This window comes from Equus przewalskii, chromosome 6 (genome assembly GCF_037783145.1).
Source record: "Equus przewalskii isolate Varuska chromosome 6, EquPr2, whole genome shotgun sequence".
Classification (NCBI taxonomy): domain Eukaryota; kingdom Metazoa; phylum Chordata; class Mammalia; order Perissodactyla; family Equidae; genus Equus; species Equus przewalskii.
In genome coordinates, this window is record NC_091836.1 from 17,951,398 (window position 1) to 17,978,701 (window position 27,304).

At 37.1% G+C, this 27,304-nt stretch overlaps 1 protein-coding gene across 4 annotated transcripts in view; it reads right to left on the reverse strand.

Moving 5' to 3' along the window:
* Positions 1 to 27,304, reverse strand: part of C6H11orf65 (chromosome 6 C11orf65 homolog) — an 84,879-nt gene that overhangs the window by 35,324 nt on the left and 22,251 nt on the right. For 2 of the 4 annotated variants that reach the window (XM_070624848.1, XM_070624849.1), the window contains 2 exons: positions 23,663 to 23,752; positions 6,790 to 6,882 (listed from right to left, as the gene is read on the reverse strand). In XM_070624848.1, the coding sequence (XP_070480949.1) occupies positions 6,790 to 6,882; positions 23,663 to 23,743 (174 nt within the window). In that variant the 5' untranslated portion in view covers positions 23,744 to 23,752. Of the gene's footprint in view, positions 1 to 6,789; positions 6,883 to 23,662; positions 23,753 to 25,037; positions 25,111 to 27,304 lie in introns of all 4 variants that reach the window. The other 2 variants (XM_070624847.1, XM_070624850.1) reach the window with 2 other exon arrangements.

The following is a 27,304-nucleotide window of genomic DNA, read 5'->3' on the forward strand; positions in this document are numbered from 1 at the left end:
AGATAAAAATGGACAAAAACTGACAACTAACAGGATTGAAATCACAGTGCAGTTAAGATAAAGGTTGATAACAAAAAGATAACGATAATCCCCAAGTGTTTGGAAATGTAAAAGTACAATTCTAAATAACCAGAAGAAATCAAAATAGAATTTTAAAGTATTTTGAATTGAATTTGATGATGAAAATGACATATCAAAACTTGTACACTGCAGCTAAAACCATGCATAGATAAAAATTTGTAGCCTTACATGCATATATCAGAAGAGGCTGAAAACCAACAAATTCAGCACCCATTTCAAAAAGTTAGAAAAATAACAGTAAATACAATTCAAAGAAAATATAAAGAAGGAAATAATAAACAGCAGAAAATGAAGAAGTAGGAAATGAATGAACAATAGAAAGGTACAACAAAGCTGAAAGTTGATTCTTTGAAAAGATTAATAAAAGTGAGAAATCCCCAGGGCCAGCTCCGTGGCCGAGTGGTTAAGTTCGTGCACTCTGCTGCAGCGGCCCAGGGTTCGCATCCTGGGCGCGGACATGGCACCGCTCATCAGGCCACGTTGAGGTGGCATCCCATATCCCACAACTAGAAGGACCTGCAACTACGATATACAACTGTGTACAGGGGGTGTTTGGGGGAAATAAAGCAGAAAAAAAAAAAAAAAAAGACTGGCAACAGTTGTTAGCCCATGTGCCAATCTTTAAAAAAAAATAAATAAATAAAAAAGAAACTCCAATGAGACTGGTCATCACACCCATATTTATTGCAGTGTTAGTCACAATAGCCAAAATATGGAAACAACCTAAGTGCCCATCAATGGATGAATGGATAAAGAAGATGTGGTGTGTATACACACACACACACACACAATGGAATATTATTCAGCCATGAGAAAAGACACCCTGCCATTAGCGACAACATGGATGGACCTGGAGCACATGCTAAGTGAGATAAGTCAGACAGAAAGACAAGTACTGTATGATATCACTTATATGTGGAATCTACAAAAAGCTAAACTCATAAAAAAAGAGAGTAAAGGGGCTGGCCCCGTGGCCGAGTGGTTAAGTTCACGCGCTCCGCTGCAGGCGGCCCAGTGTTTCGTTAGTTTGAATCCTGGGCGCGGACATGGCACTGCTCATCAAACCATGCTGAGGCAGCGTCCCACATGCCACATCTAGAAGGATCCACAACAAAGAATATACAACCATGTACTGGGGGGCTTTGGGGAGAAAAAGGAAAAAAACTAAAATAAAATCTTTAAAAAAGAGAGTAAAATGGTGGTTATCAGGGGATGGGAGGTAGGAGGATAAGACAGATGTTCTTTAAGGGTACAAACGTGCAATAAGTAAATAAGCCCTAGAGATCTAATGCACAGTATAGAGAATATAGACAACAATACTGTATTATAATCAACAAACCTGATGAGAGATGATAAATAAATAACAAGCAACAGGATATACTGGAGTATATGAGGAAGGCGTTTGGTGTAAAACTAATTCGGCATAAACTTGTTTTTCCAAAAGGGCCCAATGTGGTCATTGAGCATGCACCGTATATCTGCTTTAAGTATTTACTATGTCCCAAAGAACAGAACAATGCCCTTAAAGATAAAGATGTAACTTCCCCTACATCAGCATTTCCTCAAGGATAAGCATCTCTCCCTAAACTAAGGATTGATTGCTGACCTGTTGGGCTCACCTTGTGACTACCCAACTTGAGACCACTGACCTGCTGTGTTCACCAAACTGCTGTGCTGGCAAAGCAATCTTGTGACTATTGTAAAAGAGACATTCCAATCATGTGTGATACATGCTCTTTGACAATATATAACCACTCTGTACACCCCCACTTCTTTGGAGTGCTCCCTTTCTTTGTGAAAGGACTCTCCGGGGCTATATGGTCCTCAGGACAGGCTCATAATAAACTCGCCCAAATTTTGATTTATACATTGGTTATGGATTATTTGCATCAACAGAGACTAGAACTTAATTATTTCAACCACTAAAAAGAAAGAATTATATAACGTAATAGAGGTGCTAATTATTGCTACAATGGCAATCATATTACAATATGTAAATGTATCAAATTAACATGTTGTACACCTTAAATTTACACAATGTTGTATGTCAAATATATTTCAATAAAAAATAAGAAATAAGAAACAGAAGACAGAAATAACCAATATCAAGAATGAAATAAAGAGAAACTATTACAGATTCTAAGACATTAGAAGAATCATAAGAGGATATTATGAATCATTTTATGCAAATAAACTTGAAAATTTAGATGAAATGCACAACTTCCTAGGAAAATACAACTAATCAAAACTAGCACAAGAAAAAGTACAAAATATGAATAGACCTATAACTATAAACTGAATTTATAATTTAAAGTCTTCCCACAAAGAAAACCTCTGGTACAGATGGCTTCACTGGCAAATCCTTCCAAACATCTAAGGAAGGAATAACATTCAATGTTTAAAAAAAAAAAAGAAAAGAAACAGAGAAGGAACATTTCCCAACCTGTTTTAGGATGCCAGCTAAATCTAATAGAGATAGTATGAGAATGTACATGTTCTGCATGAACAAAGTGCAAAAATTTAAGCAAAATATTAGCAAACTAAATTTAGTGATATTTAAAAAGGATAAGACATTATGAGTAAAATGTGTGTATTCCAGGAATGCTAAGTAGGTTTAACAGTCAGATAAAAGAAAAATAATTATCTCAAAGTAGGAAAATGTTTCATAAAATTTAATCTCCATTCTTGGACTGAAAGGAAAAAACAAAACTCTTAGCTCCATAAGAAGAGAAGGGAACTTTCTTAGATAAAAGTTTTCTAGTATGACACCCACAGCACACCTCCTACTTGATGAACTATTGAGCCCTTTCCCTTTGAAAGCAGGAATGAGACAGTGGTTACACTTCTATTCACCAATTTACTGAAGGCTCTAGTTAGTGCAGAAGGGCAAGAAAAAGAAAGAAAATGTATAGTGCTTGGAAAGGAAAAAATAAAACTCATTATTTGAGGATGGCATGCTTGTTTATGTAGAAAATCCAGAAGAATCTATGTACAAATTATTAGAATTAATAAATAAGGATAGCAAAGTTTCTGGGAACAAAGCTAATAAACAAAAATTGATTATCTTCCTCTACGCTAGCAACAAAAATTGGAAAATAAAATTTTTCTAATTACCATGTATAGAAGCACGAAAAGTAGGTATAAATCTAACAAAAGATGTGCAAGCACAGGAAACTATGAAGCACTGTTGGGAGAAATTACAGAAGAGCTAAATAATGTTGCAGGGTGGGGTTTCTAAAGAAGGGGTGATGTGAAGTTCAGGTGCCACATGTTTATTAGGGATCAACACCTCTGAAAGGAAGGGGAAAGAAGAGTTTGAACTACAATGCAGGCCCCACAAAGCCTGAGCCAATCTTGCAGGGAGCTCTAGAGTGAATACTGCCCAACAGAGTTGTTCCACCCCAGACTGGTCTTTGTATCCCCCTCCCCTCTCCCACCCCCACACTCACTGCTTGGTCACTGGGTGTGGACTGCCCTAGGGTGAGGCAGTTCTCCCCAAGCAGGGCAGAAACCAAAGATGCTCACAGCCGGAGTCTGTCTGCTGACTGCACTCCTTGCGACTGGGAAGTAAGTCCACTTGTGAAGAGGAATCTGGGCAACATATCTCCATGCTTCCCACAAATGTTCATGGATTGGAAGTCTCAATATTGTTAAGATGTCAGTTTTCCTCAAATTGATGTAAATATTCAATACAATCGCAATCAAAATCCCAATAGATTTTTTTAACTTGTGGTAAAATACACACCATATAAATTTGCCATTAGTGGCATTTAGTAAATTCACAGCATTGTATAGCCTATCTTTTCAGGACATTTTCATCACTCCAAAAGGAAACCCCATATCCATTAAGCAGTCACTCCCCATTCCCTCTCCCCCTTCCCCACTCCCTGGCAATTGTTAATCTGCTTTCTATCTGGTTTTCTTTCTTAACATATATTCTTTATTTGTTCACACACCTCCATGTATCTTCGTCTTCCCAGGCTTCTGGGTCTGCCCGTCCTTGCCCTGTCTGCCATCCCTTGCCTCAGGCGGCTGGGAGCCGGCCGGCTCCGGGACTGCACAGAGGAGTGAGACAAAGGCAAGCTTCTGCGCAGGGCCCTCAAGGAAGGGCCAGATATGCAAGAATACATCGCCACAAATCTTTGAGAACAAGGCCTGTATTTGATCTCCAGCCCCAGAAAGCCACACTAGGACTGTGCACCTTTGTCCTCACAACTGCCATCAAGCTGGGGAGGGGGGCATGTTAGGTGGGTAAGCAAAAAGACAGCAATGCTTCCTCACCAAAATTTAGCAGCCTCTTTCCTCATTAAGCACTCTCCTGGTTGCCCTAAGTTTTTTTAAAGTAGATTCCAGAATTCCAATAAAGTTGATTCTGACAGTTATTCTTAGAGCTCCCTACTCCACTATTTTCCATGATGGTGGATATTTTGTGTGCGTGTAACTTGACAAGTTAATTCTAAAATTTACATGGAAATACAAAGCATCCAAGAATAGCCTGGAAGTGTCTTCTTGAAAAAGAATTATAAGATGGGAGTTCTCTGCTATGTAACAGACTTGTTATAAAGCTATAGTAATACAAAAATAGACCAATGGAACAGAATAGGGAACTCAGAAACAGATTCATACATATATGGTCACTTGATTTATGATAAAAGTGGCACTGCAGAGCAATGGAGAAAGGACCACCTTTTTAATAGTGTTTAATCATTTGGATATCTATATGGAAGAAGATGAAAGTGACCGCTAGCTACACCATACACAAAAAATCAATCGCAGATGGATCGCAGATCTAAGTATGAAAAGCAAATCAATAAAGTTTACATAACGTAAGAATATATTTTCATGATCTCGGGGTTGGGAAAATTTATCAAAAAGCACTAACCATACAGAACAAGATTGATAAATTGGACTATATTAAAAGTAAGAACTCTGTTCATCAAAAGACAGCCTTGTTTCAAAATATTAACCTAGGGGTTGGGGAAAGTAGGTGGAGGTGCAGATGACTGACCATGAACTGCTAATTGTTGAAGCTGGGTGATGGGTACATGGTGGTTTATTACTTTATTCTTCCTACTTTTGTAAATGTTTGATGTTTCTCATAATAAAAAGTTCAATGAAAAGACTCTATTAAAAGAGGGACAAGTCAAATCATAGAGTAAAAAACAGTATGTCTAACACAGATAACTGACAAAGGGCTTTTGTAAAGAATATGTAAGGAACTGCTTAAAACCAATAAGAATAAGAGAGACAATATACACATAAAAGACATTAAATAAAGAATGTCAGGAGCTCAGCTGATCTGAGAGACAGAGAGAGCTGAGCTGTCAGTAGTCAGAGTAACCAAACAGGGAAACATGCAAAAAGGGAAAGAAAGCTTTTAAATACCTACTGTGATGGTATAAGCAAGAGTTAAAGTTAAGACTGGAGGAAGCAACAACTCCACCTGTTCCATTTTCTGCCACAAAACTGCACACGGGTGGAGATTGAGGTGGATCAGCACAGACGTGGGTGTCCTCTCACTGCTGAGGGAGTCTGGAACAAAAGGCTCAGGCAGCTTTATGGACCGTGAGGTGAGTATTTGTGTTGGGTGGTGGATGGGGAGGAACTGAGGGAGGAAGGTCAAAGCAGACTGAGTCAGAGGAGGGAAAGCATCTTCAAGGTTTCCTGCTAAAGAGCTCTCAGCAGAGGCGCCTGAAGACCTCTGCCCAAGGCCTCAGACAAAGAGAGCTAGGAATGAAAGCACTGGGGCTGGAAATGTAAATTTGCCAAAGGGCAGCACTGGCCAGGGGCCTGAATCCTTCACTGTAACACCCTTCAGAGGCTGTAGCACATTGGCTGCGCGCCAAGTCTGGTGCAAGGAGGGGCAGATTTCCCCTGTGAGGCCTGTGAGGTAAAGCCTGCGGTCAGGCCTGAAAGAGCACAGAGAAGTTTAACCAGGACCCAAACTTCTCAAAAAGATGCTCAACTTTATTAGTAATCAGGGAAATGCAAATTAAAAAACTGACAATATTGTGTTGATAAGGATGCAGAGCACAAGGAATTCTGAAAGATTGCTGATGGTGAAGTAAATTAGTACAGTAATGGAAAATATCCTGTCACCCAGCATTTCCATTTCTAGATGGAGCTGAAAGCAAAAGAAATTCATGCACATGTGTACCAGGAGACACGAATAAGAATATTCTCAGAAATAGTCTTTATAATAGTCTCAAACTGGAAAAAATCCAAATGTCAATTAACTGTAGAATGAATAAACAGCAGTATATTCATAAAATGGAATAGTCATAATTTTTAATAAAATGAATGAAATTTAGCTACACAAACATAATGTTGAATGAACAAAGCCAGATACAAAAGAGTCCTATAGGATTCTGTTTATATATAGTTTAAAAACAGAAAACTGAAGTACAATGCTAGTATTCAAAATAATGGTTACTTTTTCAAAGAAGGGAGTTGGCAGTGATTTGAAGAACACCTGAAGGCAGCGGACTGAAGTATGAAAACATTGATCTGGTTGATGGTTACACAGGTGTTTGCTTATGATGATTCACTGAGCTATCCATCTATGTTTTATGAACTTTTCTACATGGATGTAATCTTCAATTAAAAAGTTTTAAAAAAGAAACAAATACAAGCACATTGAATTTATAAAGTAGCCATACATTTTTAAGGGGGGAGAAAAGATGCTGTATCAATAAATAATGTCCTTACCTCTTTAGGATTAATGTATCTCATTATGTGACGTGGCTCCCCTTGTCTTCTTATATTAATCAGACTTTTAAAGTGTTGGAATACAGCAACATTCTAAAAGTTCAAACATAAGATTTTGTGGTCAAAACTGGATTTTCTACCTCTAATTAGCTTTTTTTCTAATTAGGGCAAAATGAGTAAAAACCATAAAATAGATTTTATATATGTAAACTAGATTTTAGAAATATTATCTGGGCCAGCCCCGTGCCGAGTGGTTAATTCACGCTCTCCACTTCGGCAGCCCAGGGTTTTACCAGTTCGGATCCTGGGCACAGACATGGCACAGCTCATCAAGCCATGCTGACGTGGCGTCCCATATGGCACAGCCAGAAGGACCTACATCTAGAATATACAACTACGTACTGGCGGGCTTTGAGGAGAAGAAGAAGAAAAAGAAAGAAAGAAAGAAAGAAATATTATCCACTCAGGGTTTGCTCTGACTAGCCAGGCAATACTGGTATTATTCTCACAAGAGTTTTACCCTTAAATTTGTAATTGTATCACTAGCAGCTATAAATAAACTATCCAGAACTTTGGTTGGGTCACTTCTGTATACTCCAGAGTAATCTAGGAGAAAGACAAAATACAGTAGTTAAGAACACTGAGTATGGCATAATATCTGGGTTCCACTGTTAGTACTTACTAGCTGGGTGACCTTTGACAAGTTGCTTAACCTCTCTGCTCAGTTTCTCATCTGAAAAATGGGAATGATAGTAGCTATCTCATACAGCTGTGGTGAGGAATAAATAAGTTAATATTTGTAAAGTACCCAGAACAACTTCTGGCACCAGAAATCACTCCATAAATATTATCTATTATTATCAATACAGAATCATCCTCGTTCCTGTAGTAATTCCACTGATTTACAAACTCTATCTACTTGTCATGTTAGCACAAATTTAGTCAAACAACTCCAAACAATTCTTCTATCTTGGAAAACGATTTCAGTCATAACCCTCTCCTCATATCCTATTCCCTTAAAAAACCCTTAAGAACCCTTGGTGAACTTCTCCCCTGCCTCCAGTTTGCTTATGTTAAATTAAATCAAATAAATCCAAACCAAAGTAATCCATAGCACCAGTGTGATAATTTGAAGCCCCACTGCAATTGCCTGTGGAAAATGGTGCGGTTCACATCAAAACAAATAATATTCTTTCTGAAAGGAAGATAAAATTTCCCCTAAGTAAAACCCCAAACTGAATATGCAGAAAAATTTATGATGGTTTAAAATCTGAATGATATCTTCTAAATATGTAGATTACTGTATCAGTTATCTAATGATGCATAACAAACCACCCCAAAACTTAGTGGCTTAAAGCAACAGCAACTTCCTGTCGGTTGACAGGGAACTTCTGCTGGTCTTGCTTCAACTCACATAAGTGGCTGTAGCCAGCTGCCAGATCCGCTGGAGCTGGGTGATTTATTACGGCCTCACACACATATCCAGGCTTCAGCTTGGTTTGTTGGAACATCGGGGATGGGTGGGCTTCTCTCCACACAGACTTTCAGTTTGAGTTTCTTCACAGCATGGAGATTTCAGAGTACCAAAGAGAGAGAGAAAGTAGAAATTGCAAGGCTTCTTAAGGCTTTGTCTTGGAAGTCACACAGCATTACTTATCCGCATTCTGTTGGTCAAACTCAAGACCTAGCAGGCTGCAGGAGGTCAAGTGAAAAGTGGGACCCATTGGAAGTTCCATATATACCACGGCCTCACTCAGGGGTGGGCCTGAAGGACAGGGATGAAGAGAAATCCTTCCTGGAGACAGAATCTCGAGCAGCATACCTGGTTGTGCATTGTGCCTGGAAGGAAAGGTGGCCAAAGGTACAAATCTACAGAGGGGAAGTGACTGATGTCTTGGCTAGATGATCAAGGATATGGAAAGACCATGGTTAGAAAATTGGTGACAAGAAGGTCTAGGGAAGAGGTCAGACCCCTCCAAATGGGGACCAAGTATGAAGACATTTGTGTTTCATGTGAATGCTCACCAAAGAGCAATCTCAGCAGAGAGGAATCTTAATAATCAGGTGGGCAAAATGACTTGTTCTTCGTAGTCAGTCAGCCTTTTTCCCCAGTCACTGCTCTCCTTGCCCAAAGGGCTCATGAACAAAGTGACCAGGGCAGCAGGAATGGAGGCTTTTCATGGGTTCAGCAACATGGGTTTCTACTCACCAGACCTGGCTACTGTCATTACTGAATGCCTACTTTGCCAAAGTAGGACCAACACTGAGTCCCTGATATGGCATCATTCCTTGGGGGCATTAGCCAGCTTCCTTGTGGCACACTTATTAGTTGGAACACTTCCACGGGCCACACTTTATTCTCACTGGAATTGAGACTTTCCCCTCTGTGCACGATGGTTCCACAAAACCACCATCTCTGCACTTTCAAAATGCTTTATTCACTGTCACAGTATTCCGCATAGCATTGCTTATGATCAGAGAACTTGCTTCACAGCAAATGTAGAACATAGATGGGCCCATACTCATGAAATTCACTGATATTACCTTGTTCCCCTTCAACCTAAAGTAACTGGCCTGACAGAACGGTGGAATGGCATTTTGGGAACTTAGTTACAGTTAGAATTCCAGGGATAAGACTTTTCAGACTAGGATGATGTCCTCCATGTAACAGTATATACTCTGAACAACCAACATATGATGTCATTTCTCCTACAGCCAGCATTTATGAGTCTGAGAATCAAGGGGTGGAAATAGAAGTGGTTCCCTCCCAGTATTACCTCTAGTGATAAACTAGTGAAAATTTTGCTTTCTGTTCTTATACCTTTGGGCTCTGTGGATATAAAAGTCTTAGCACCCATGGAAATGCTTCCACCAAGGTACACACCAATAGTTCCATTAAAATGGAAGCAGATACCAACACATGGCCATCTGGGGTTCCTCATGTCACTGAACTAACACACCAAAAAAAAAGGGGAGGAGGTCTGTATAAGTGGAAAAAGCATCCGTATAAGTGAAAGAGGGAGGCAGAAGAGTCAGTGTCAGAGTGATGCGATGTGAGACAGACTCAATAGCTATCTCTTGGAAATGGCTTTGAAGTTGGAAGAAGGCCATGAGCCAAGGAATGTGGGCAGCCTCTAGAGGCTGGAAAAGGCAAGAAAATAAATTGTTCCCTAAAGCCTCTAGGGAGAACACAGCCCTACTGACACCTTGATTTTAGCTCTATGAGATCATTTCAGACTTTTGGTCTCCAGAAGTGTAAGATGATAAATTTTTGTTATTTAAAGCTATTAAGTTTGTGGTAATTTTTATAGCAGCAATAGGAAATAAATCTAAACGCTTAACTTTACATCTAATATTTAAATTACAAGATATCATAGGTAGAGTATGACTAAGCAGGAAACGGAATAAAAAATGATCCAAAGATGGATAACGCTACTTTTGGGAAGAGGGTTAACAGGTTTTGGCCTATGTGAGGGATAGTTGTATCATGTTAGGTGGAAGCATAATTTTAACATTAACTTTATTTGGAAGTTAAATATGGTTATAAGAGGAGTGTATGGATGCCAGGGTGACAAAGGGTAGACTCAGCTAGATTATTCTATTGTCAACTTGATCAAGCAGGAAAATGACACATAGGCATATCACGGTTAAACTGCTAAAAACCAAAGACAAAAAGGCAATTTAAAAGAAGCCATAGAATAAAAGACACATTACTTTCAGGATAGAAAGAGTAAAACTTGATTCTTGACTTTTGAAGAGAAACTATGGAAGCCAGAATAGAATGGAATTCAGCTTGAAGGTGCTAAGGAGGAAAAAACCCCTCAAAAACATGGTAACCTTGATTTCTATGCATGGTGATAATATTCTTTGAAAATAAAAGTGAAATAAAGATATTTTCAGACAAATAAAACAAAGAATTTTTTACAGAAGTTCTTCTCTGTAAGAACTACTACAGGGAATTCCTCAAGTTGTAGGAAAGTAATACCATTTATGGTATTCTTTAGAAGCACAGAACTGCAGGAAGAGATGAAGGGACCTGGAAAGGGTAAACATCTGGAGAAGTAAAAATAAATACTGAAATTAAAGAAGACATAAATAAACGGAAAGACATGCCATGTGCCTGGATTGGAAGACTTAAAATTGTTAAGATGACAATATTACCCAAAGCTATTTACAGAATCAGTGCAATCCCTGCTAAAATTTCAATGGCATTTTCTGAAGAACTAGAACAGCCACTTCTAAAATTCATGTGGAATCTCAAGGGACCCCCAAATAGCTAAAGCAATCTTGAAAAAGAAGAACAAAATTGGAAGACTAACACTTCCTGATTTCAGAACTTAGTATGAAGCTGCAGTAATCAAAAGTTTGGTACTGGCATAAGGACAGACACATAAACCAATGCAACAGAATAGAGAGCCCAAAAATATACTCTCACATATATGATCGATTGATTTTAACAAGGGTGCCAAGATCATTAACGGAGAAAGGATAGTCTTTTCAACAAATGGAGCTGGAAAAACTGGATATCCACATGAAAAAGAATGAAATTGGGCCCCTACCTTATACTGTATAGAGAAATTAACTCAAAATGGATCAAAGACCTAAAGACAAGAACTAAAACCATAAAATTTTTAGAAGAAAATATAGGGGAAAAGCTTCATGATACTGGATTTGGTAATGATTTCTTGGACATGATACAAAAAGCACAAGCAACAAAAGAAGAAAAAAGGATAAGTTGGACTATGTCAAAGTTAAAAACTTTTGTGCATCAAAGGACAATGTCAAAAGAGTGAAAAAGCAATCCACAGAATGGAAGAAAATATTTGCCAAACAGATATCTGTAAGGGACTAATATCCAAATTACATAAATAACTCCTACATCTCAACAACAAAAGACAATTCAGTTAAAAAATGGCAAAGGTCTTAAATATACGTTTCTCCAAAGTGATTTACAAATGGTCAATAGCACACAAAAAGATGCTCAATATCAATAGTCATTAAGGAAATAAAAACATGAGATACAACTCCACATCCATTAAGATGGATATCAACAAAACAACAGAAAATAAATGTTGGCAAAAGTCTGGAGAAATTGGAAACCTTGTGCATTGCTGATAGGAATGTAAAATGGTGCTGCCACAGTGAAAAGCAGTTTGGTGCTTCCTCCAAAAAGTTAAAGATAGAATTACAATGATCCAGCAATTTCACTTCTAGATATGTACCCAAAAGAACTGAAAGGGACTCAAATAGATACTTGTACAACAGTTTTCACATCAGTATTACAACAGCCAAAAGATGGAAACAACCCAAATGTCCACTAACAGAGAAATGGATAAACAAAATGTGGTATTTACAATATAATGGAATATTATTCAGCCTTAAAAGGAATGGAATTCTGACATTTGTTGTAAATTGGATGAACTTTGAAAACATTATGCTAAACGAAATAAGCCAGACACAAAAAGACAAATCTACATATATGAAGTACCCAGAATAGACAAATTCATAAAGACAGAAAGTAGAATAGAGGTTACCATGGTCTGGGCAGCAGGGGAGGATGGGGAGTTATTATTTTTGGGTATAGGAGGTTCTGTTTGGGATGATGAAAAAGTTCTAGAAATGGATAGTGGTGATGGCTGCATAACATTATGAATGTACTTAATGTTCACTGAATTGTACAGCTAAAAGTGGTTAAATGGTAAATTTTATGATATATGTATTTTACTACAACAAAAAAATGAATGCTGACTGTTTAAAACAAGAAAAATAATGTCTTCTGGTATGTAAAACAAAATTGTAAGTGAAATATCTGACAATAATAGCACAAAATGAAAAGATGATAAAGGGAGTTAACCTGTAATGATATTCTTGCATTGTTCTGGAAAAGGTAAATGTACTAACTTAAGGTTGACACTAATTAGTCAAGGATACATATTGTAAACTCTAGGTTACTCCATCAAAAGGATATGTATCTGCTCTAGAACTCTATTACGGTGTAGCAAACCACCCCAAAACTTAGTAGTGTAAAACAAAAACCAATTTATTAGTGCCACAATTATGGGTTAAGAATTCTGGTATGGCATAGCAGGGAAGTCTCACTTAATGACTAAGGCTTCAGTTGAGATGACTTGAACAGCTGAGAATGGCTGGGATGGCTCAACTGGGGCTTTTATGGCAGGGACTTCAGTTCTAGCTGTCAGCCATGTTTCTTGGTTTTTTCCATGTTACATCTGCCGGAGATGGAATATCAAAGATGGCTTTTTCATTTATACATCTGATAAGTGGGATAGAATAGCTGATAGAACTGGGGATGGCCAATCATCAATCTCTTTAGGTGGCCTCTCCCTTATGCTAGCTTAGTATGGCAGTTTCAGGGTAGTTGTAACCTGTGGCTAGCTTCACCAAGAATGAGCATGTCTAGACCTAGAGGTCTCAGAATGTCATGTTCTATTTCACTGGTTTTAGCTGTAAAGCAAGCCACTAAAATAGCCTAAATTAAAGGATAAAGATTGCCACTCACCTCTCAATAGGTGGAGTAGCAAATACTTTATGGCCATCTTCAATCAACCAAAATAACTAAAAGGCTAATACAGAAGAAAATGACGGTATATTAAATTTTTTTTCATTAATAAAAAGAAAGGCAAAAACAAAAAAAAAGAAAAATACAGGAAGAATAGATCAGTAAGTAGAAAACAAACAGCAAATATGGTAGATTTAAACCCAACTAATACAGTAATTATAATAAATAGAAAGAGTCTAAACAAGCTAATTAAAAGCAAAGATGATTCAGGATTAAGCAAAATTAGACCCATCTATTTACTGTTTACAAGAGATACACTTTAAATACAAGGACAGAAAAAGTTTGAAAGTAAAATAATAGGAAAAGATATAGGAGATTGTAAACAACTTTAGGCCAATAAATTTGACAATTTAAACAAAAAGGACAGGTTCCTTGAAAAGTAACATCAAAATGGGCACAAGAAGAAACACAGATCTGAATAGTCCTGTATCATTAGAGAAACGGAACCCCTAATTAAAAATCTTTCCACAAAGAAAACTCCTAGCCCACAATGATTTGCTAATGTATTTTTCCAAACATTTATAGGAGAAATAATACCAGTCACACAAACTCTTCTGGATAATGAAAAAGAAGGAATATTTCCCAATTCCTTTTATGAGGCCAGCATAATCCTGATATCAAAGGCTGGTGAGGACATTACAAAAAAGAAAAGTTATATTCATAAACAAATAGGAAAAAATCCTAAACAAAAGTTTAGCAAATCAAATCCAGGATATATCAAAAGGGTAACACATCAGGGTGAAGTGGAGTTTATCCTAGGAATGCAAGGTTGGTTTAATATTTGAATATCAAACAATGTAATTTACCACATAAAAAGAATGAAGAAGAAAGACCATGTGATCATATAGTAGATGCAGCAAAAGCACTTGATAAAATTCAATACCAGAGTTTTCACAACAACAATAACAAGAACAAAAATCTTAGCAAATCAGCAATAAAGTTAAATTCCTCAAACTGGTGACAAATTTCTACAAAAAACTATAGGTAAAAACTTATGGTGGAATATTACATGCCTTCTCTCTGTGTTCAGGAAAAAGTCAAGAATGTCCTTAATTACCAACTTATTTTCAACATTGTGCTGGAGAGTCTAGTCAGTGCAATAAACCAAGAAAAACAAATAAAAGGTATAAAGTTTGCAAAGGAATAATAAAAGTTATTATCCAAAGATAACAGCATTAAGTAGAATATCCAAAGGAAACTATAAAAAAGCAATTATAAATAATAAATGGATATTAGGTCAACATAAAAAACAAATTATATTTCTATAAGCTAGAAATGAACTAGAAAATAAAATTAAAAAATAATGCCACTTACATTAGCATCAAAAAAAGTTAAATACCTAGAAATCAAATGAAAGATGTATAAAACTTCTATAGGACAAACTATAAAACATTGTGGAGAGAAATTAAAGAAGATCTAAATAAATGAAGACATACATCATGTTCATGAAAACTCAGTATAATAAGATGTCAGTTCTCCCCTAAATTGATCTATTGATTCAATGCAATTCCAATTATAATCTCAACAAAAACTTTGCAAAAATTGATTGATTCTAATATTTATATGGAAATGCAAAAGCCACAGAATAGCTATGATAATCATTAAGAAGAACAAAGTTGGAGGACTGTACTACCATATATCCACACTTAGCATAAAGCTACAGTTATTAACACAGTATGATGGTGGCCCAAATAGAGACAAAAAGACCAATACAACCTAAGAGAGACTATAGAAACACCTCACGTTTATGATTACATGATTTAAACAGAGGCATCACTGCAATTTATTGTGGAAAGGATGGTATTTTCAATAAAGATACTTGATCATTTGGTTATTGACAAAGAAAAAAATGAACTTTGTCCATACTTCTCATCATATACAAACACTAATTTGAGATGGATACTAGAGCTCAGTCTGAAACTAAAGCAATTAAGCCTCTAAAAACAGCTTCAGGAAAATATCTTCTGACTTCAGGTTAGATAAACATTCCTTTTTCCTCCCCAGATTTATTGAGATATAATTGACATATAATATTGTGTAAGTTTAAGGTGTACAATGTGATGATTTGATACACATATATAGTGTGAAATGATTATCACAATAAGGTGAGTCAACACATCCATCACCTTACTTGGTAGCATTTTGTGTGTGTTTGTGTGTGTGTGTGTGTGTGTGTGGTGAGTACTTCTAAGATCTACAACTTTAGCAATTTTCAAGTAAACTATAGTATAATGTAGTCACCATGCTGTATATTACATTCCCAGGATTTATTCATCTCATAACTGGAAGTTTGTACCTTTCGACTACCTTCACCCATCCCCCCGACTCTGCCCTGGCAATCACCAATCTACTCTCTATTTCTATGAGTTCAGCTTTTTTTAATATTCCACATAAAAATGAGATCATACAGTATACAGTATTTGTCTTTCTCTGCCTGACATTTTACTTAGCATGATGCCCTCCAGATCCATTCAAGTTATCACAAATGGTAGGATTTCCTTATTCCATGGCTGAATAATATTCCATTGTGTGTGTCTGTGTATACGTATACACACACATCATATATATACCTTTTTCCTTTATCCATTCATCTATAAATGGACACTTAGGTTACTTCCATGTCTTGGCTATTGTGAATAATGCTGCCATGAACATGGGGGTGAAGATACTTCTTCAAGATAGTGATTTCATTTCCTTAGTCTAAATACCCAGAAGTGGAGTTGCTGGATCATATGGTAGTTCTTTAAATTTTTTGAGGAATGTCCATACTGCTTTCCATAGTGGTTGCACTAGGTTACATTCCCACCAACAGTGTACAAATGTTCCCTTCTCTTCATATCCTTACCAACACTTGTTAGCTCTTGCCTTTTTGACAATAGCCGTTCTTACAGGTGTGAGGTGATAGCTTATTGTGGTTTTGATTTACATTTCCCTCATGATTATAGTGATATTGAGCACCTTTCCACGTACATGTTGGCCATTTGTATATCTTCTTTGGAAAAATATCTATTCTTTGGAAAATGTCCTTATACTCATTTTTTAATTAGATTATTTGGGTTTGCGCTGAGTTGCATGAGTTCCTTACATATTTTGTATATTAACCCCTTATCAGATAGATGGTTTGCAAATATTTTCTGACATTCTATAGGGTGCCTTTTCATTTTGTTGATCTTTTCTTTTGTTATGCAGAAGAGTTTTATTTGATGTAGTCCCACCTGTTTATGCTTACTTTCGTAGCTTGTGCTTTTGGTGTCATATCCAAAATCATTGCCAAGACTAATGTCAAAGACATTTTCCCTATGTTTTTTTCTAGGAATTTTACAGTTTCAGGTCTTAAATTTCAGTCTTCAATTCATTTTGAGTTAATTTTGGGGTGGTGTGAGATAGGGATTCAGTTTAATTTTTTTTGCATGTGAATATCCAGTTTTCCCAACACTTATTCAGGAGACTCTTTTCTCCATTGAGTATTCTTGGCTCTCTTGTCAAATATTAGTTAACCATATAAGAATGGATTTATTATGGGCTCTCAATTCTGTTTCATTGGCGTATGTGTCATTTTTTTTATGTCAGTACCATACTGTTTTGATTACTATAGCTTTGTAATATAGTTTGAAATCAGGAAGCATGACGCCTCTAGCTTTGTTCTTTCTCAAGATTGTTTTGGCTATCCAAGGTCTCTGTGGTTCAACACAAATTTTATGATTATTTTTTCTTTCTTTTTCTTTTTTAAAGATTATATTTTTCCTTCTACTCCCTAAAGCCCTCCAGTACATAGTTGTACATATTTTCAGTTGTGGGTCCTTCTAGTTGTGGTATGTGGGATGCTGCCTCAGCATGGCTTGATGAACGGTGCTAGGTTTGTGTCCAGGATCCAAACCTGCGAGACCCTGGGCTGCCGAAGCAGAGCGCGCGAACTTAACCACTAGGCCACGGGGCTGGCCCCAGGATTTTCTCTTTTCTGAGAAAAATGCCTTTGGAATCTTGATAGGGACTGCATTGAATCTATAGATGGTTTTGTGTAGTCTGGAGATTTTAGCAGTATTAATGAATTTATTTATTTATTAATTTATTTGTGTCTTCTTCAATTTCTTTAATTAGTGTTTTATAGTTTTCAGTGTACAGATCTTTCACATCCTTGGTTAATTTATTCCTAAGTTAGTGCCCTCAAGTTTGCATATATATTTACAATCGTTATATTCTCTTGATGAATTGACCTCTTTATCATTACCTAATGACCTTCCTTGTCTCTCGTGACTATTTTTACCTTAAAGTCTATTTTGTCTGATATATTATAGCTACTCCTGCTTTCTTTTGGTTACCATTTACTTTACCTGTCTTTTCTCATTCCTTCACTCTCAGTCTATGTGTGTCCTTAAAACTAAAGTGAGTTTCTTTCAGGCAGTATACTGTTGGATCTTGGTGGTTTTTTTTAAATTGATTAGCCATTCTATGACTTTCAATTGAAGAATTTAATCTCTTTATGTTTAAAGTAAATATTGATAGGTAAGGGCTGACTACTGTGACTTTGTTGATTGTTGTCTGTTTTATAGATTCTTTGTTCCTTGCTTCCTCTCTTGCTGTCTTCCTTTGTGATCTGACGATTTTTTGTGGCTGTATGCTTTGGCTCCTTTACCATAATCTTTTGTGTATCTACTACAGGTTTTTCCATTGTGGTTGCCAGGAAGCTTACATAAAATATCTTATAGTTCTAATATCTTAAGTTGATAACAACTTAACTTCAATTAATGAAACCAAGAGCTGGTTCTTTGAAAAGATAAACAAAATTGACAAACCCTTAGCTAGACTCACCAAGAAAAAAAGAGAGAAGGCTCAAATAAATAAAATCAGAAATGAAAGAGGAGAGATTACAACAGACACCTCAGAAATACAAAAGATTATAAGAGAATACTATGAAAAGTTATATGCCAACAAATTGGGTAATCTAGAAGAAATGGATAAATTCTTAGAAACATACAACCTTCCAAAACTGGACCAAGAAGAAGTAGAGAATTTGAATAGACCAATCACCAATAAGGAGATCAAACCAGCAATCAAAAAACTCCCCGAAAATAACAGTCCAGGACCAGATGGCTTCCCTGGTGAATTCTACCAAAAATTCAAAGAAGACTTAATACCTATCCTTCTCAAACTCTTCCAAAAAATTGAAGAGGAGGGGAGGCTTCCTAACTCATTCTACAAAGCCAGCATTATCCTGATACCAAAATAAGACAAGGACAACACACAAAAAAGAAAATTACAGGCCAATATCACTGATGAAAATTGATGCAAAAATCCTCAAAAAAATACTAGCAAATCAAATATAACAATACATTAAAAAGATCATACATCATGATCAAGTGGGTTTCATTCCAGGTATGCAGGCATGGTTCAACATCGGCAAATCTAGGAACATGATACACCACATTAACAAAATGAAGAATAAAAATCACATGACCATCTCAATAGATGCGAGAAAGCATTTGAGAAGATACAGCATCCATTTATGATAAAAACTCTAAATAAAACGGGTATAGAAGGAAATTACCTCAACATAATAAAGGTCATATATGACAAACCGACAGCAAATATCATTCTCAACACAAAAACTGAAAGATATTCCTCTAAGAACAGGAACCAGACAAGGACGCCCACTGTCGCCACTCTTATTTAACCTAGTATTGGAAGTCCTAGCCACAGCAATCAGGAAGAAAAATAAATAAAAGGGATCCATATTGGAAAAGAAGAAGTGAAACTGTCACTATTTGCAGACAACATGATTTAATATATAAAAAACCCTAAAGAATCCACTAAAAAACTTTTAGAAATAGTAAGTGAATACAGTCAAGTTACAGGATATAAAATCAACATACAAAAATTGGTTGCGTTTCTATACACTAACAACGAAGTAGCAAGAAGAGAAATTAAGAATATAATACCATTTGCAATTGCAAGAAAAGGATAAAGTACCCAGGAATAAATTTAACCAAAGAGGTGAAAGATCTTACACTGAAAACTATAAAACATTGTTGAAAGAAATTGACAAGATACAAAGAAAGGAAAGATATTTCGTGCTCCTGAGTTAGAAGAGTTAACATAGTTAAAATGTCCAGACTTCCTAAAGCAATCTATAGATTCAATGCAATCCCTATCAAAGTTCCAACAACATTTTTCACAGAGACAGAACAAAGAATCCTAAAATTTATATGGAATAACAAAAGACCCTGAATAGCCGAAGGATTCCTGAGAAAAAAGAACAAAGCTGGAGGTATCATACTCCCTGATTTCAAAATATACTACAAAGCCATAGTAACCAAAACAGCATGGTACCAGCACAAAAACAGACGCACAGATCAATGGAACAGAATCGAGAGCCCAGAAATAAACCCACACATTTATGGACAGCTAATATTCGACAAGGGAGCCAAGAGCATACAATGGAGAAAGGAGAGTCTCTTCAACAAATGGTGTTGGGAAAACTGGACAGCCACATGCAAAAGATGAAGGTAGACCATTATCTTATACCATGCACAAAAATAAATCAAGATGGATTAAAGACTTGAATGTAAGACCCAAAACCATGAAACTTCTAGAAGAAAACATAGGCAGTATGCTCTTTGACATCGGTCTCAGCAACATATTTTCAAGTACCATGTCTGACTGGGCAAGGGAAACAAAAGAAAAAAATGAACAAATTGGACTACATCAAACTAAAAAGGTTCTGCACAGCAAAGGAAACCATCAACAAAATGAAAAGACAACCTAACAATTGGGAGAAGATATTTGCAAACCATATATCAGATAAGGGGTTAATATCCAAATATACAAAGAACTCATACAGCTCAACAACAAAAAAACCAACAACCCAATTAAATAATGGGCAAACGATCTGAACAGAGATTTCTCCAAAGAAGATATACGGATCACCAACAGGCATATGAAAAGATGTTCAACATCATTAGCTACCAGGGAAATGCAAATCAAAACTACAATGAGATATCATCTCACTCCGGTCAGAATGTCTACAATTAACAAGACAGGAAACAACAAGTGTTGGAGAGGATGTGGAGAGAAGCGAACCCTCGTACACTGCTGGTGGGAGTGCAAACTGGTGCAGCCACTATGGAAAGCAGGATGGAATATCCTCAGAAAATTAAGAATAGATCCACCATATGATCCAGCTATCCCACTGCTGGGTATTTATCCAAAGAACTTGAAAACACAGAGGCATAAAGATACATGCTCCCCTATGTTCATTGCAGCATTATTCACAATAGCCAAACCTTGGAAGTAACTTAGGTGCCCGTCAAGGAACAAATGGATAAAGAAGATGTGGTATATATACACAATGGTATACTACTCAGCCATAAGAAATGATGAAATCTGGCCATTTGCGACAACATGGATAGACCTTGAGGGTAGTATGCTAAGTGAAATCAGTCAGAGGGAGAAACTCAAATACCGTATGATCTCATTCATAAGTAGAAGATAATAACAATGACAAACAAACACATAGCAACAGAGACTGGACTGGTGGTTACCATAGGGGAAGCGGGGAGAGTGGAGGGCAAAAGGGGTGATTAGGCTCACATGTGTGGTGATGGACTATAAATAGTTTTGGGTGGTGAACATGATGTAACCTACACAGAATTCAAAATATATTACGATGTACATCTGAAAGCTATATAACATTATAATCCAATGTTATTGCAATAAAAATAGGGCCGGCCCTGTGGCCGAGTGGTTAAGCTCATGTGCTCTGCTTCAGCGGCCCAGGGTTTCGCCGGTTCGAATCCTGGGCGAGAACATGGCACTGCTCATTAGGCCATGCTGAGGCAGCATCCCATATGCTACAACTAGAAGGACACACAAGTAAAATATACAATTATGTACTGGGGCGATTTGGGGAGAAAAAGCTAAAAAAAGAAAAAAACGATTGGCAACAGTTGTTAGCTCAGGTGCCAATCTTAAAAAAAAAAGGCACATATTTCTTTGATTAAAATATTTAAAATGATAGAAAAAACCTGCATTTACATTAGTTTGACTATGCAAATTATTCATTTATAAGGCCAAGTAGCGTGCTAAAACTATGCATCTTTACTTAGAAGTAAGAGTTTCTAACCATTTTTTAAATTCAACTTCTTAGTCATACCTTCTATTGCATGGGGTACCATTTTACCTCCAGATACAACACTTAGAAGCCATTCAACATATTGATCTTATCTAAATTATTATTTTTATTACCTTCATTTTTCTTTTCTTTCTGGTTTTGTTTTTTGCTTTTTTTCATCTTTGGTTTTCCTTAAATGTCAGCTGATCCTTGGTTGTACATTAATTCTTAAGAATGAAGGTCTGTGTCAATTTTTCTAGGGAGCTAGTATGAGTATCCTGTGCTTTGTGTAAGTCTCCTCTTTTCCCATTGTCTTCATGAGTAGGAACATTGCCTGGGAGCTTTGTGATGTGGCTAGAATAAGTTAATCAATAGGCTTTATTAGAGGGAGCATGGTCAGATAGCCAGCAATTAAGCAAAGTGTCTCTCAAATACTAAAATTAAGAGTTTTCTCTTATTTACCGTGGAGTGCCAAATCCACACTAGAACTAACATTGCCAGATAGTTCATTTGATTGTTTTAAAAGAGGGGATAAGACTTCAGGGTTTTTATGGGTAATAGTAAATATCCATCTACCAGCAGATATTTGACTAACGATAAATATCCATCTACCTGCAGCTTTGGGGCTTGAAGTGACAGCAGCAACAATTGGCACGGCTATTCCACGTACAGACCTTCAATTAATGCCCTTGTCTACAGTCATTCTCCTTCCAGCCCTTTTAAATTGCTAACTCCTAATTGATATCATTTCTAAGGTTCAAAAGACACACCAGCTCTCCCACTGGAGCCCCTTTGAAGCGTATCTAGGTAAGTCTCCTACATCCTGTTTTGTCCGACAGGATGCTACCATCTATTTTTGGTTTTCTAGAAATGAGATAATCTGCTCATAAACTCCATTCTCTCTGTTATGAGTTACTTTCTGTATATTGTCATCTCAACGGGGTCTGGGGGGATATAAAGCAAAAATGTGCTCAGTCTACCATCTTGTTAAAATACACACACACAAACATTTGTTTATGTATATATATGGCTTCCCTACTGAAGCTCTGTAAGGGCAAGGATGTATTGGAAAAAGCCTAGCACAGTGCTAGGAATATAACAGGTATTCAAAAGTATGTGGCTGATCAGATTCGGATGTGGAATAAAAGAAGTTACAAATGACAGAAAAGCTTAGCCTAGATGACAAGTATGCAAATAGAAACCATCAAATAAATAGTAGATTTTAAAAGAAAACTATTATTTTTGTGTTGGAAATCAAGAGTTATGCCCTAGCTTAGGTTTTATGGCTTTCATAGAGGCAAAGGGGGCAAATAATGGAAGCTATTTTGCAAGACTTGATTAACTGATACAGAGGTATTCTTGTTTTTTTTTTTTCTTATTCTCCCCAAAGCCCCCCAAGTACATAGTTGTATATTCTAGTTGTGAGTGCCTCTGGTTGTGCTATGTGGGACACTGTCTAAGCATGGCTTGACAAGCAGTGTCATGTCCATGCCCAGGATCCAAACCAGTGAAATCTTGGGTCACCCAAGCAGAGTGGGTGAACTCAACCAATCGGCCTTTGGGCCCGCCCCAAAGGTGTTCTTGTGTGCCAGAAACAGAGCCATACCACTTCACACAAAATCAGCAGGCACAGACAGAGTGTTGCTGCTATCAGAGAGAAAGCAGTGAAGTCATTTTAGCTCTTAGCTTTCGCCCAGCTAGGTTAATCAACTTGGAATATTCCTTATTCCAATGAGACCAGCTCTACCCATACTAGAGCACAGTAAGTAAGCACTTATCTAGCAGTACTACATTAATCCAGATTTAGTGTATCGTCTTCAAGAGCAGGTACTCAATAATTATTTAATGGGTGAATGTATCCCTAACACCTCACAAATCTGCTCCCTGAGTCAAAAAAAAAAAAGTTTTAGAGGTGAAAGTCAAATGAGCCTATTAGTAATACTTTCATTGATCGTAACCATCATCAATGTGCCTGGCCCTGATCAGGAACTCAGTAAATACTTGTGGACCAATGAGATCATTAATTAATGTTAATTTTTTGAGCCTTTAAAAAATGTCTGCTTCTAAAACAAAAGATGGTACACAAATTTGTAAACACTAAAAACTATTGAATTGTACACTTTCAACAGGTGAACATTATGATATATAAATTATATCTCAATAAAGCTGCAAAAAAAGAAGCTCACAAGGAAACTTTTCCAGGCCTTCTGAATGACTCTGGCAGCTTTATCCCTCTTTATAAATTCTGCCTCCTGTTTCCAAGGCATTTGAAAGTCCTAAAATAAGAAAAAGGGCATATTTAAAATTACTTTATATACTCCATTATGAAACCCACTAGAACTCAATGAAAATTAAGTAGAAAGTTGCATAAAGCAAATAATGAACATGAGATTTGGTATCAAAATAATTATAATAAAAATAAAAATTGTTACCTATCATTGATTGCCTAACATGTTCCTTTGTTTCTTTTTTCTAATTAAAACAACAACCCTGCATGACAGATGTTACTAATATGCTTATATTAGAGATTAGAAGACTGAGCTTCAAGGTTTAAGGTCAAATAGTGATTAACTAAGCCAGTCTTGAATCCATGTCTGTTAGTCTTGAAAATCCATGACCTATCCCTGCCTCATTCAATGACTTCAAATAAGCTTTCCTTAATCAATATGCAGAGAGACAGAGTTTCATCCATAAATTTACGTAGGTCCCTAACATAGATTTAGAGATGATTAGAGATCTTTTCTTTGTTTGTAACTCTTAAAAGTGCTGACTACTCAATAAATCATGCATTAAATTGTCCCCCCAAAAAACGAGATGAAGCTTGACTATTAAGGAGCAAAGCAAAATCAGCAATTATAATCATAATTTTTATTAATAATATGAAGAAATTAGTAATAGAGAAGTCAGGAAGTCATTATAGCTTATGAGTTCTTAAAAAAGTTGCAGTAGGCAGAGAGGATCCCAAGAAGAAGTGGAGCAGTAAACACTAGAAGTCTGTCTCCCCATCTAGACAACAATTGCACTGGAAGAATCACATTAATAATTTTGGAACTCTGGAGTCTACTGAAGGCTTACAACTTCCAGGGAAAGCCTTGGAGGGTAAATTATGGTTCCTTTTGGTCAATTTAGCTCTTAGCCCAGTAGCACCTACCCATTCCCCCGCCCCAATCCCAGTAGCAAGCATCTCTGCACATGTTCTAGAAACAGACTGCACATAGCTTGTAGGAGCCAGGGTAGGGAAAAAAGGGTTTTGTCCTCCAAATATAGGAGATCTGTGCTCTGATAGTTGATTGCTACTTCTGATCACAGGGATGTGGACAAACAAGAGGGCAGCCATTGTTGTTGCATCTCCTCACATTGTTGCAAGCCTCCACCTCTAGCTGAGGTAACTTCCAGGGCATTTAAAGAGCTAGTGCCCTTTTCCTCCCCTCTACATTGTTCTCCTTTCCCCTTTTGGGAGCTAGACCCTCAAGACTAGGACGTTCAAAAACAACTACACATACAAAGAAAATGAGAAATTGACCAGGCATGCCCAGGGAAAGGCACAGGCTCAGAAAATACCTGAGAAGACCTTAAATTTTCAGGCTGATCCTTGGCTGATCCTTGGCTGATCCTTGTAGGCTGTAGAAACATCCTACAACAATCAAAAACAAAAACAATTTTTAAAAAAACAGTAAATGCTGGGGAAGGGGGAGAATCTGATTTCCAGAGTTACCACATTATTAAGTTCAAATGCCCAGTTTTCAACAAAAAAAAATCACAAGGCACACAAAGAAACACAAAAATATGGCCTATTCAAAGGAAAAAATAAATCAACATAAACTGAACCTGAAAAAAGACCTGATGATAGATCTTAAACAAAGTCTTTAAAACAATTACCTTAAAGATGTTCAAAGAACTAAAGGAAGATGTGGAGAAATTCAAGAAAATGACATATACACAAAATGGAAATATCAATAAAGAGACAGAAAATCTAAAGAGAAACCTAATATAAATTCTGAAGCTGAAAAGTAGAGTAACTGAAATGAAAAATTTATTACAGGGATTCAAAAGCAGAGCTGAGCAGGCAGAAGAATCAGCAAACTTGAAGATAGAACAATGGAAATTGTTGAGTCTGAGGAATAGAAAGAAAAAAAGACTGAAAAAAATGAACAAGCCTAAGAGACCTGTAGTACACCAGCAAGTAGACCAACATACAGATGGTGGAAGCCCCAGAAGGAGAAGAGAGAGAGAAAGAGGCAGAAAGAATATCTCAAGAAATAATGGCTGAAAACTTCTCAAATTTGATGAAAGACATTAATGCAAACATCCAAGAAGTTCAACAAACTCCAAGTAAGATGACTCAAAGATATCCTCACCAAGACACATAATTAAACTTTCAAAAGCGAAAGATAAAGAGAGACTCTTGAAAGCAGTAAGAGAGAAGTGATTCACACATACAAGGAAATCTCAAAGAAAAAACTGTGAACTGAGTATCCTATATATAGCAAAACTATCTTTCAAGAATGAGGGAGAAGGAGTGACATCAGCATTATGGCAGAGTGAGCTTGCCCAGGACTCTGTTCCCTCCAACATACAACAAAAAGGAGCAGCCATATTCCAACAAAAAATATCCAAATAGCACAGGAATCCTCGGAGACCCACAGCAGCCAAACAACAGAGGGCGGAGAGGCTGGAGTGCCCCTTGTAGGAGCTGGAATGAGGTAAGAGAGAACTTCACTCCCTCCCCTAAAGACTGGGACGGCTGCCACCAGAGGCCCCATGAGGGAAGGAGTGGGGGAGGGGTTGCAGGTCTGCAGGGTCAGCACCTTTGCAACCTAGAGGGAAGCCCTCTAATGGGGCAAAAGCTTTCGCCTGGCATGACCTCATCAAGCCAAGACCCCAGGAGACCAGATGGCAAGAGCTGATCGGGAAACCCTGGTCTGCACAAAAGAGAAAGTGCCACGCCCAACCCATGCTGTGCCATGCCATGTCGGCTGAAGGCCGAGGGCTCAGACTATGTGGCTCTTGATCCCCATCTAGTGGTGATAGGCTGTAACTGCAACCGAATAACATCACAATGGGCAAGACCCGTAGTTCCAGCATCTGGCAATTCATCAAATCTCCAGACCAGAGGGAAAACAATAAATACCCAGAATTATGTCCTGAAGACTCAGAAAGAAGTAAACTAAACGACAATAAATTCAGAATAGCTACCGTCAAAAAACTCAATGAGGTTAAAGAAAATACAGAGAAACAATTCAACGAGTTCTGGAGCTACTTTACAAAAGAGATTGAAACTATAAAGAAGAATCAATCAAAAATACTAGAGATGAAAAATACAATGGAAGAGATAAAACAAAATACGGATTCCCTGAATGCTCGTGTGGACACCATAGAGGAGCAAATCAGCATAATCGAAGATAGACATGTTGAATGTCTCCAGACAGAGGAGGAGAGGGAACTAAGACTAAAAAGAAATGAAGAAAACCTCCAAGAAATAGCTGATGCAATGAGGAAATGCAATATAAGAATTATAGGTATCCAAGAAGGTGAAGAGAAGGAGAATGGAGCAGAAAGTATGTTCAAAGAAATAATAGCAGAGAACTTCCAAAATCTAGGGAATGAGAGAGAAATGTGTGTGGAGAAAGATTTCAGATCTCCTAGATTTGTCAATGTAAAAATACCTACTGGAAGGCATATAGTAGTAAAACTGGCAAAACTGAATGAGAAAGAAAGAATACCCAGGGCAGCAAGGCAGAAGAAAATAACCTACAAAGGAACCCCAACAGGCTTTCAGTGGATTTCTCTGCAGAAACCTTACAAGATAGGAGAGAATGGAATGATTA